Source organism: Enoplosus armatus, chromosome 13 (assembly GCF_043641665.1).
Source record: "Enoplosus armatus isolate fEnoArm2 chromosome 13, fEnoArm2.hap1, whole genome shotgun sequence".
In the NCBI taxonomy this organism is placed as follows: domain Eukaryota; kingdom Metazoa; phylum Chordata; class Actinopteri; order Centrarchiformes; family Enoplosidae; genus Enoplosus; species Enoplosus armatus.
The window spans coordinates 10,194,634-10,207,330 of NC_092192.1; the positions used below are offsets into that span (position 1 = coordinate 10,194,634).

General features: G+C 42.3%; 1 protein-coding gene across 1 annotated transcript; it reads left to right on the plus strand.

Annotated features, from left to right (window-relative positions):
• The first annotated feature begins 3,837 nt into the window (after positions 1-3,837).
• On the plus strand, positions 3,838-12,396 carry LOC139295371 (RING finger protein 145-like). Its single transcript, XM_070917558.1, has 11 exons — positions 3,838-4,021; positions 7,599-7,707; positions 8,059-8,150; positions 9,148-9,383; positions 9,538-9,713; positions 10,013-10,153; positions 10,256-10,438; positions 10,676-10,823; positions 11,001-11,123; positions 11,222-11,455; positions 11,650-12,396. Exons 1-11 carry the CDS (start codon positions 3,838-3,840, stop codon positions 12,340-12,342), a joined length of 2,319 nt encoding a protein of 772 aa, XP_070773659.1. The 3' UTR covers positions 12,343-12,396.
• The last annotated feature ends 301 nt before the right edge of the window (positions 12,397-12,697 follow it).

Below are 12,697 nucleotides of genomic sequence, written 5' to 3' on the forward strand. Positions count from 1 at the left end.
TGGCATTAGAAACAAGCTAACGCGTCGGGTATGTTTTTATTTCCCGTTGTGTTGAAGTGAGCTTTGGTTGTTGACAGCAGCTAACTGACAGCGATGCTAGCTGACTAGCGACGTTAGCTTGAATTGTTGGCTCTGTGCCTGCTGCTTGCTCGATGCAGCTCATCATCTCTACACAGCACGTACACCGTCATAACTATAACACCAACTTAACAAATCACACCTGGAGAAACCGAAGTCGTTTATTTGGCTTGTCTGTCCTATATTGTACTCCAACTTACAAACCAGTCTAGTTGGCAAATTGTTGCAGTCTTTTGCGGCGTAACGTAACGTTTTTTCTTCCGCCGAGACAGAGGGGTTACTAGAGTTCATGGCGTACCACAATCGTTGCAGCACTCACTCATCCATAACGTTTGTTGTGCTGGTGTTTCAGTTAAGCGAGTAATGGTATAAATACACCCATTTAGACTAAGTCCAACCACACCATGCCCTGTAGCTGTTAATGGATTACGACAGATAAAAATACAGTGGTTGACGGCCCCGTTATATAAGCACGGATTCTACGAAGTGATCTCTCTCTGACCAGTGATAGTCGTGGTGAATTCAGAGTTATGCAAGTTATCAAGGTCCTGTCCTGTGCTGCAGGGATATTAATGGATGGAAACTCTGCTATTGGCAACTTTTAAGTAAAGTGATTGGAAACTGGTCTTTATAGTGCCACATTAGAAGCCTGAGGTGGAATGATCAAACTTTCTGATGCTGTGAAACAACGCGTGTTGAGCAACTAAGAATAGTTTCAATGTTTTTTATTTTGAAAGGAGCATCCCGAGTGAGATTTTCCATAAAATATGCTTCAAACAAGACTCACTTGTGACATGGCCGTTTGCAGTACCTAAATTGCAGGTTTGTAATCAAATACCTGAAAAGATTGCAGGAGCTCCTTTGTTTGGAGTCAGAGTTCCTTCACCGTTAGCATTAAGAAAAAATGCCCCTCAGGTTTACATTTGTGGTACTGTGAATTTAAAACAAGCTCTTATGCTACTTGTCAAGAGACTGGTTAACAATGATTGGTTTATTGGATGTCCTTAAGTCTTCTAAAAGAGAACAAAGCAGGTTTGTCTTAGACAGTTTTAACATGGAAGCTGAAGCAGGCTCACTTAACCTGACAGAAAGATGTACCCAGATTCCCTTGGAGTAACTGTAGATCACCATGAGAGGTTTTTCATCACTTTCAGGGTTAAGTTAGATTAAGACACCTTGATTATATCAGGTGTGTTTGCTTTACATGAGGTTTGAATCAATCAGTTTATTGATTAGTTGTTTTGATGCTTGATTTAGGAGTAGGGGAAAGGAAATAAGATATAAATGCAATCTTAAATATAAGAATAAGCATACAATATCAAAATTATTGTGCAGTTGGAAGTGACGTGAGTTCACATACTGGTGGCACTCTTTCTTTCTTAAACTTTGATTGATAAATATGGAACATGTCACTATATGTATAGTCAGGTGTATGTAAGTCAATAACATAAATTAAAATAAATATATGCTCTTTGAGAACATGCATGTATAAAAAGCGTTGCACTTTGGTGAGATAGAAAGTTAGATAGATACTTAATTTATTCCAGGGGGTAAATCCACATGTCACAACTGCAGTACACGAATGAACCACATGGTACAAAGAATAGTGCTAAAACAAATGTCAAATGCAAGTACTAAAATAAAAGCATGCCCTTTTAAACACAGGCATACAGGTGTGCAAATTGCAGCAAGGTGTGAAAATGAATGTAATTATACGTTTTAAGTTAAAAAGATGTATTGCACTGTGCCAAGTTAAGGAAAATGTTATTGTAGTCCAGTTAGTCAAGTGAGAACCTCAGCAGCCTTCCGGTCCACCAATGTCCGTACTGCGACAATGTGTACAGTGACATGACAGAAATTTTAGCCATCAGAGATTTTCCCATACGATTTACATACCAAGGTATGTACCGCTTTAATGTCTGATTGTATTAAGCCATTGCAGCAGGGCAGTGTTGCAAATCAATGAGCAGGACAGTTTTATGGCAATATTGGATTTGCAAGATTTTTGCATCAATATAATGAAGTACCTCAGTACAGATTCTTTTTAGATATTTGATTCACAGACATCCCCATCTGTTCTGTAGATAAATGTTTTCTTAATTAAATCCATGAAAATGTACTTGTATATTAATATTGTGGTATACAATCTCACATACTGCGATATAAAATTGTACCCCACATGGCCTACCACTAAACAGTGTTGTAAAAAAGGAAATAGATATAGTACTAAATGTATGCTGTAAATATAAACAGAACAGTGTGAAAAACTGAGGAAATGCATGAATAAGCAGATTTTGCAAGTATGCCTAATTTGTCAAGCCTGACATTGAGTTGCACCTGTATTAAAACACCTGAAAGTGTTACTACATAGTTTGTTTTCATAGTTGCTTGTGCAGTGCTCATCTTAAGGCCTCTGTTGTTGGTCAGTGTGTGGAAGCAAACAGAAAGGCCTGGATTCATTTGCATGTACTCAAGTGTAGATTGATTATTGACTGATAGATTTGATGATGCAAATCATAGTTGTGGGAGAAGAAGTTCGTCACGTAGACACTTGTCATGCGAACAAGCCTTTGTTTAATGTACTGTACTGTTTATAATCTCACTTTTGGAAAAGGGACAACCTTACGGTATTCCTGTGGAATCTCTGCTGTTTTCCCAGGATTGTGTTTCCACTGCTGAATGAGCAGCAGAGAGAAACATGACGCAAATAAGTGAGGGGAGGAAGACAGTCAACAAACACGAGTTGACTGCCCCACCTGACTGATCCACCCTGCAAAACACACAAAAACACTGGGGAAGCCGCAAGGCACCACTTTGTGAATTTGTTGCAGGTTGTCGTTTCAACAGCATACTTAGAATCATAAGTTAGATTTCAGCTCTAACTTGCAAAGCCTACAAGTTGTTTGCAAAACCTCATATCTGACATGAGGGGATTAGTTTCAGCAGTTTAGATGAGTGTTCCCAGTCATGTGTAGTAATGTTGTGGACGTCTTTTCATTCTTTATAAAGCTGTTTCTCACAGTGTTGAATCAAGTATTTGATATTTGAGTGTTCTGACAATGTGAATATGGGATATTAATTTTAAAGCCTCCAATGTACTGGCTCTCTCATACTATGATAACATGTATCCATGACTTCATTGAATGTTTAAACTGTCTGCCAAATAAGTGTAATTTGTATAAGTTATAGTGTATATTTTTCAGTGATTCTGCAAGTAGATATATGCATTTGTTTAGCTTCAAGTTCAGTAGGCTCATTAAATGTTATGCGTGATGGTTATAGATAAATAGATTGTTATAAGGGTGGTCATTTAACAACAACCACCTGCAGGAAAACGTTGGCTGTTGCTGGGTAGTTTATCTATACTGCCAGCCACAACAACATTTTACTATTAAAATAGTTGGTGTGTTTTATATGCAATTCTCACAGTAGCCTGTGGATGGAAAAAACCCATTTGCTAATTGTGATTGCAAAATTATATTTTTCTTTTTTGAGTGTTTATCTCTGTGCTTCCCTCTGCACTTCCTTAATCTGTCTCTCTCTACTTTCCTATGATCTCCTTTCACTCCCTACCTCATTCCTCCTTTGCTGCTATTTGGCTTTCATCTTTTTCGTAAGTTCTTGCTCTCATTCTATGTGATTGCTTCCTATCTCCCCGGCATTCAATTTCCATCTTATTTTGTCTCTGCAGTGCACCCACTGTTAACATCCCGTCTTAGTGGTCAGTTCTGCCTGCCGATCAGAGGTTAAGCTGAGGCCATGGCAGTGAAGGACCGCGTAGAGGCGGTGCTCAATGTGGGTCTGCGTGTTCCCAGCATCATGCTGCTGGATGTCCTGTACCGCTGGGATGTCAGCTCCTTCTTCCAGAAGATCCAGCGCTCCAGCCTCTCCAACAACCCCCTGTTCCAGTACAAATACCTGGCACTCTACCTGCACTACGTAGGTCAGTGTTTGTGTCACACACACACACACACACACACACACACACACACACACATTCTGTTCATATACAATACATTCCCTCTGTGTTAACACTTCTTAGAGGATTAGTGTAAAACAAAGACATTATACAAATGCTTTGAGCTGTCTGGACTGCATAGAAGTTTACACAATTAATAATATACAGTGCATCCAGAAAGTATTCACGGCGCTTCACTTTTTCCACATTTTGTTATGTTACACCCTTATTCCAAAATGGATTAAATAAATTTTTTTCATCAAAATTCTACACACAACACCCAATAATGACAATGTGAAAAAAGTTTTTTTGAAATTTTTGCAAATTTATTAAAAATAAAAAACTAAGAAATCACATGTACATAAGTATTCACAGCCTTTGCCATGAAGCTCAAAATTGAGCTCAGGTGCATCCTGTTTCCACTGATCATCCTTGAGATGTTTCTGCAGCTTAATTGGAGTCCACCTGTGGTAAATTCAGTTGATTGGACATGATTTGGAAAGGCACACACCTGTCTATATAAGGTCCCACAGTTGACAGTGCATGTCAGAGCACAAACCAAGCATGAAGTCAAAGGAATTGTCTGTAGACCTCCGAGACAGGATTGTCTCGAGGCACAAATCTGGGGAAGGTTACAGAAAAATTTCTGCTGCTTTGAAGGTCCCAATGAGCACAGTGGCCTCCATCATCCGTAAGTGGAAGAAGTTCGGAACCACCAGGACTCTTCCTAGAGCTGGCCGGCCATCTAAACTGAGTAATCGGGGGAGAAGGGCCTTAGTCAGGGAGGTGACCAAGAACCCGATGGTCACTCTGTCAGAGCTCCAGAGTTCCTCTGTGGAGAGAGGAGAACCTTCCAGAAGGACAACCATCTCTGCAGCAATCCACCAATCAGGCCTGTATGGTAGAGTGGCCAGACGGAAGCCACTCCTTAGTAAAAGGCACATAGCAGCCCGCCTGGAGTTTGCCAAAAGGCACCTGAAGGACTCTCAGACCATGAGAAACAAAATTCTCTGGTCTGATGAGACAAAGATTGAACTCTTTGGTGTGAATGCCAGGCGTCACGTTTGGAGGAAACCAGGCACCGCTCATCACCAGGCCAATACCATCCCTACAGTGAAGCATGGTGGTGGCAGCATCATGCTGTGGGGATGTTTTTCAGCGGCAGGAACTGGGAGACTAGTCAGGATAGAGGGAAAGATGAATGCAGCAAAGTACAGAGACATCCTGGATGAAAACCTGCTCCAGAGCGCTCTTGACCTCAGACTGGGGCGACGGTTTATCTTTCAGCAGGACAACGACCCTAAGCACACAGCCAAAATATCAAAGGAGTGGCTTCAGGACAACTCTGTGAATGTCCTTGAGTGGCCCAGCCAGAGCCCAGACTTGAATCCGATTGAACATCTCTGGAGAGATCTGAAAATGGCTGTGCACCGACGCTTCCCATCCAACCTGATGGAGCTTGAGAGGTGCTGCAAAGAGGAATGGGTGAAACTGCCCAAAGATAGGTGTGCCAAGCTTGTGGCATCATATTCAAAAAGACTTGAGGCTGTAATTGCTGCCAAAGGTGCATCAACAAAGTATTGAGCAAAGGCTGTGAATACTTATGTACATGTGATTTCTCAGGTTTTTTATTTTTAATAAATTTGCAAAAATCTCAAATAAACTTTTTTCACGTTGTCATTATGGGGTGTTGTGTGTAGAATTTTGAGGAAAAAAATGAATTTAATCCATTTTGGTATAAGGCTGCAACATAACAAAATGTGGAAAAAGTGAAGCGCTGTGAATACTTTCCGGATGCACTGTAACACATGTATAAAGAGCTGTTGGTATGTCAATGATATCGGTTAGGTTATCATGACCTGCGGTAGGCATTTTTGTTTGGACTATTTGACTAGCTAAAGTGGCTCCTGTTCTGCTGGCTTTATCAGTACAATTTTTACCTCTCTTGGTTGGATTTGCATGATTTTTCCGTTCAGCAATGTCAGCCCTCTGTACCCAACTCTGTCAGCTTCAAAATGCTCACACATGGTGGTAGGCAGTAAGCCACGAGGCTGTGCTTTGTAGTGATTTCAGGACAGTCTGGAGGGATTGTTGGGCATGACGGCAAGTGGAGTTTGACCAAAACTATCCGATTTACCCGATGGTAAAACAACAAACGCTGCCTGAAACCAGTTTTCCTCCTCCAGCTGTGCGGCAGTGGCATTCTGGGAGTGTGAGTCAGCTTTGCCAGCCAGAGTTAATGTGAGACCAGTGTGTAGGTAGCTCTCTCAAACAGAAGTAAAATTTTTAGTTGGAGTAAGAAAACAGGACAAATAACAAACAAAAAGGCTTTCTGAGAATGCCAACCTTCATCAACACTGATCCTGTTATCCAACTTTTTCTCAACATTGGGTTGACCAATTCCCCATGCACTGAAGTTTATTTTCACCTGCCAGCGAAAAGTGATTTCTAAAATAATGACTGGAATCAGGTCTGTATCTTTTAGCAGTACAGTTAAGCTAAAATACACAAGTCTTGTAATGGTGGCAATCCCACTTTGGGTTCACCAGCACAATTCTTGTTCTCTGTGTGAGTGTATTCATTCACCAGATTTCACAGAAATCCATAACTGACACATTCTGCTGACAAACAAGCTGGCCAAAACATAACCTCAGTGGTGAAGGTAGTAAAGTGAAGAAATCTACAACATTCCCCCAGTGAGGCGAAACGTGGCTTTAAAAGCACTCATCCTAGCTGTGTCCCTGGATTGAACTTTAACTGGATGGTTGTCAGTTTTGTGATAAGTCATTTCCACTTAAATGTGGATTAGCGAATATGTTTACAAGTGTTTTGTTAGTCTTTCTCAGCTGCGGTTAATCACGTGATCCAACGCACCCAAGGACAACAACCTCCTTTTGAGATGGACTACCATCCCAGAACACACTACTTGGAAAAGATCCTTGAGTCAGATTGCCACAGAGCCGATCATGAAGCACTGAAAGACAGTAACACTGATATTAGGGTGGAGTTGACAAAGTCATTCTGTGATTTTAGCTAGCTAAAAGAAAACTGCTAGCAAAAAGAAAGCAACTAGCTCATATCCCAGACAAACACAGTGTTGAGATTTCTGTATGTGTTTTAATATGTCTGTGTTTGTGTGTGTGTGCTGTCAGACTTGGCTGCAGTTGGTTAATGAGCCAATAGGCTTGGTATGTGCTGATGAGTGCTGTGGGTGGACACACAGAATAAAAGGGGTCAGAGGCAGTAAAACTGTAAAAAAGTAACTGTTGCTATGCACTGTAGAGTTTTTTGGACTGGTTTTTAGGTTGTAGACTGCTCTACGATAAGCCTGTTGGCAGCAGTGACCATTTGATTGACTGTCAAAAATAGCTGCCTGCAATTACAGAAGAAACATCTGTCACACATACACATTAAGTATATCACTTTTGTGATTGAAAACACAGTATGGTCTGCAAACAGGAAGCAATAGAGATGCCTTTTATAATGAATGTATTGTCACTTTTTACTTTGTGCTGTTTTTGTTGATTGTCTCATATCGATTATGTGTGCGACTACCTCACAGGTTACATCCTGAGCTTGGTGCTCCTGACTCTGCCTCGTCAGCACCTGGTTAAACTCTACCTGTATGTCCTTACGGCCCTGCTGCTGTTCGCTGGTCACCAAGTCTCAAGGTACACACAGACCTCAATCCACTAGTAGACATGATAAGATGCGGCTATCCCATGTTCTGTTACTCTGGTGAATGTTCTGAATGATAGAGAATGTTTGTTATGGCATCTGGTGCCCATATTATTTCTGAATCTGATGTAGACTTGTAACAGCGACATTTCAAGTATGGGTGGTTATATTCTGTCAGATATACAAAATGAATTCATGCCATACTGACCGATGCCATAACAAACATTCTCTATCATCCTATCAGATGAAGGACTGGAAATCTTTGTGTTGAGCTATAGGTCAGTGATATATATTACGTCAGCAGATTTCACTTTAACTTGAGCATTTTGATCTCTCTTTGTCAGGGATTATGTCCGCAGTGAACTGGAGTCTGGCCACGAAGGACCTGTCTACCTAGAACCTCTCTCCATGAACAGATTCACCACTGCACTCATAGGTATGATATTACACATGAATGCATGAGGACACACCTGTACAGTACACAGGACCAGACATGAATGCATTATGCTCAAACTCAAACATAGGCAGGTGGATGCAGTTCAGCAGCTCCTCTCTGAGCTCACTCTTCCTCTATTTCAATTTGATCTCTCTCTTCCCCTCTCCTTCTGGAAAGTCTATATTGCAGTGACTGCAAATGATGATCTATGTAATTCTTTTTTCATTCTTTTATAGTGAGTGAAGGAATTTCATGTCAACTCAAGTCTTTGTGACAGGGTGAATCTATCCTCCTTAAGGAAGTCACTGAACTCTTATCTGAGTTGCAGCTCTGTAACTTGTCTGGGCCTCAATCTGTCTGTAGAGGGTGCGGTATAAAAAAAAAAAGTCATCTTTATAGTTTTAGTACAGAATTTCTAAAAATGACATGGCTATATTAAAAAGCTTCCCTTAAGGTCATATCACCTGGCCACTCCTGGTATAAATCTTACTGATCACTGACTACTACCCCTGTGAAAGCTGGTCCATGTTGAAAATGTTACAAGTTGCTATGTTCCTGGGACCTGGTATCATCTTACTGGAGAGTAGATATGGAGTCTCCTGTGCTATAAATAAACCATACTGAGTGCTGATTTCAGCGCACAGTTAAAGCCTGAGAAAGCGAAAATAACATGGTTACAGTGACAAAGATAGAAGGGGGACAGGAAGGGTAGCTACTAAATATGAAAGTGGCCTCACAAAATTATTATTTTTTCGTTTTGAATGTGTTTGGCTTTTGTAGCTGATATATTGTCACGACTTTGGAACAGATCTTAATATTTTTGTTTTGTTTTCTTGAGCTCTGAACTAGACAAACAATTACAATGCATCAGCTGTTCCAAAATCACAAAATTCATTTCCAACAGTGTGCACATTCATGTGTGCATGTCTGTGTTTGTGTATGTGTGTACGTGCATCGTCTTTCAGCTTCATCTTCTCTTCTCTTCATCTTCTTTCAGGTCAGCTGGTGGTGTGTACACTATGTTCCTGTGTGATGCAGACCAAGAGGATTTGGCTTTTCTCTGCTCACCTCCTCCCTCTGGTGGCCAGACTGTGTCTGGTCCCACTTGAGACCATCGTCTTCATCAATAAGTTCTCCATGATCTTCACAGGCCTGGAGGTCATTTACTTCCTGGCTTCTAACTTGTTGGTACCTTACAACCTGGCCAAGACTGCCTACAGGGAGCTGGCTCAGGTAATAAACTAGTTATGTGGCAAGCTTTTCAGTTTCCATTACAGGATTTCGGCTATAGTAGTCCTGAGAGATTTCCTCACATGTAATATTAATGTTATTCTGTCTTTGTCCCAATTACCGCCATCTCTATATCGTTATCTCGCTCTCTCCCCAGGTGGTGGAAGTGTATGGGCTGCTAGCGCTGGGTATGTCTCTATGGAACCAGCTGGTCCTTCCAGTTCTCTTCATGTGTTTCTGGCTGCTGCTGTTCGCTTTGCAGATCTACTCCTACTTCAGCACCAGAGACCAGCCTACCTCAAGGGAGAGGCTCCTTTTCCTCTTTCTTACCAGGTTAGACCATAGCACTGGTCAGACTGCGTGGGACACCATAGATTGTACATCACAGACTCTCTACTGTGTGTTTTGTATATTTATTGCGTCATATATACATACATTTGTGTGACATGAGCACTGTACAAAACACACAAGTATCAACATCACGTACTACACTACCATGTACCAAATAATAGTATGTGACACAAAACTGGGGTATAGAAAACAAGTTAACAATTTGGTCAAAACATTTGTGTAACTTGTAACCTTTTCTTTCTCTTCATCTCCCATGCTCTCTCCTCCCTCCCTGTCCTCAGTATTGCAGAATGTTGTAGTACACCGTACTCCCTGCTGGGTCTGGTTTTCACCGTCTCCTTCATTGCTCTGGGAGTCCTCACACTCTGCAAGTTCTACCTGCAGGGTTACAGAGCCTTTATGAATGACAACACCATGCACAGGTCAGTCAGTGCGTATGGCTGTGTGGGTCCGTTAAGGGTGTTTGTTGGTATAGTAGGTATAGTTTTAATAATGTTACATGTTTGTTTCTGGTCTGTCTGCAGGGGGATGACAGAAGGCATCACCCTGCTGATCCTCGCTGTCCAGACTGGCCTCATCGAGCTTCAGGTCATCCACCGAGCCTTCCTCCTCTCCATCATCCTCTTCATTGTTGTTGCTTCCATTCTGCAGTCCATGCTGGAGATAGCTGACCCCATAGTCCTGGCTCTGGGAGCATCCAGAGACAAGTAAGATCAATTTTTCTTTTACAGATCATAATCCTCAATATTAAACAAATGGAGTGCGACATGTCTATGAAAAATTGATTTCTGCTGAGAAAAATGCCAAGTGCCAACTCTGTGTGTCTTGGCACTTTGGCAACACAGTTTAAGTTCAAAACTAGTTGACATATTACCTCAAAAGGCAGGCAATGCTTTGGAAGGTGATCGCTGTCTCTTTTGCTCCCTCCTCTGTCTGTCCTTTAGGAGTTTGTGGAAGCACTTCAGAGCAGTCTCTCTGTGTCTGTTCCTGCTGATCTTTCCAGCCTACATGGCCTATATGATCTGTCAGTTCTTCCACATGGACTTCTGGCTTCTCATCATCATCTCCTCCTCCATCCTCACCTCACTGCAGGTAACACACTGCAGATAAGAGCTCACGCACACACAGAGCATAAACATACAGCACCTTTAAAGACAAACACTCCTGTTTTATCCATTGTGCCTGAGGATCCTTAAGCATCTATACTTTGATTAATTATTGAATTGAATTACATCAAAATGCTAAGATGCTCTCTTCCGTCACCTCCAGGTTCTCGGCACTCTGCTGATCTACGTTCTCTTCATGGTGGAGGAGTTTCGTAAGGCTCCAGTAGAGAACATGGATGAAGTTATCTACTGTGTCAACGGGACTTACAGATTGCTGGAGTTCCTGGTGAGTGTCACACTTGCACACACAGTATATAGTATCATGAGTCATACAATATTTCATCTATGGCATTGAGGACTGTCGCTAATTTCCTCCCCTGCCAGGTTGCAGTGTGTGTGGTGTGCTATGGCGTGTCAGAGACGGTATTTGGGGAGTGGAGTGTGATGGGCAGCACCATCATCCTGGTCCACTCGTACTATAACGTCTGGCTCAGAGCCCAGCTGGGCTGGCAGAGCTTCCTGCTCAGGAGAGACGCTGTAAACAAGATCAAAAGCCTCCCCACGGCTAGCAACGCACAGCTGGAACAGTACAACGACATCTGTGCTATCTGCTACCAGGTATGTGCTGCTTTTGTGTGTTTATTTATCTAAAGAGAGTAAGAGAGTTAATTTCAGGCCTCAAGTTAAAGCTAGGCTAATATTAAATTTGACTTCATACATGTTTACATATATCTAAGTGGTTTTGAAACAAATGAAATGTCAAAGGACACATAATGACACTGCTTGTGTGTTTTTGTGTTCATTCCTTCCAGGACATGAACAGTGCTGTGATCACTCCGTGCAGTCATTTCTTCCACGCTGGCTGTCTGAAGAAATGGCTTTATGTCCAGGAGACATGCCCCCTCTGTCACTCGCAACTCAAGAGCCAATCACCATCCACCACTGTCCCTAACCAAGACACCCCTGCGGCCAATCAAAGCCCTGCAGGGCAGGAAGAAGCCACAGCTAATAAGAACCAGAAAGATGGTGCACTTCCAGATGATGGGAAGGAGGAGGGAACAGGAGAGCAGGAGGGAAATAATGGACCTGCCATGTCAGCTGGAGAATCCTCCTCCTCCTCCTCCTCTGGTGAGCCCTCTGCTCCCCAGCACCTTGTCAAGACTTCATCATGTTCCTCTTCTTCTTCTTCCCCACTTGTGACTGAATCTAAGAACCAGTCGCACACAGATCATCCCTCCTCGTCTTCCTCCTCTTCCTCTGACACATTGGACATGCCTCCCTTTCCTGCATCTCTCTTCCACTCCTCCAGGCCCTCCAACTCTCACCACTCGTTCTCACGTCCACTGGGCCAGGCAGAGATGACCCCTGCTGAACCTGAACCCGCCCCTCAGCTAAACCCAGGCTTCCTACTGGACAGCCAGGAGTCATCTACTGGTCCATCATCACAGCCTGACCAGCCCACTTCCCCTTCTGAGGAACAGTCTCCTCCTCCATACAGCCTCTGAGTCCCATCGTAAAACACACGACATACATGCATGCACATATAAACACACAATCTAAATACTCCATTTGCCAATATTCAGCCTATATTCTTGTCCAGCAGTTGGCTATCCCATCATGTCAGAAATTCAACTCCAAACCCTCCATATCCTAATCCAAAATCCAAAACAATCTCTAAGCAGATATTCCTCACTCAGCACTAAAATGCCATTTTTTTAGGCAGTTGTCTTGGAACAGTTCATCTGAATGTGTTTCCATGATGAGTTTAACTTTCATGCCAGCAATGATTTCATTAGGGTGGCCATAACTTTTTCCATGTGTTCTTTCTTTTTTTGGGGGAAAGGGGAAAAGCAGTAATCT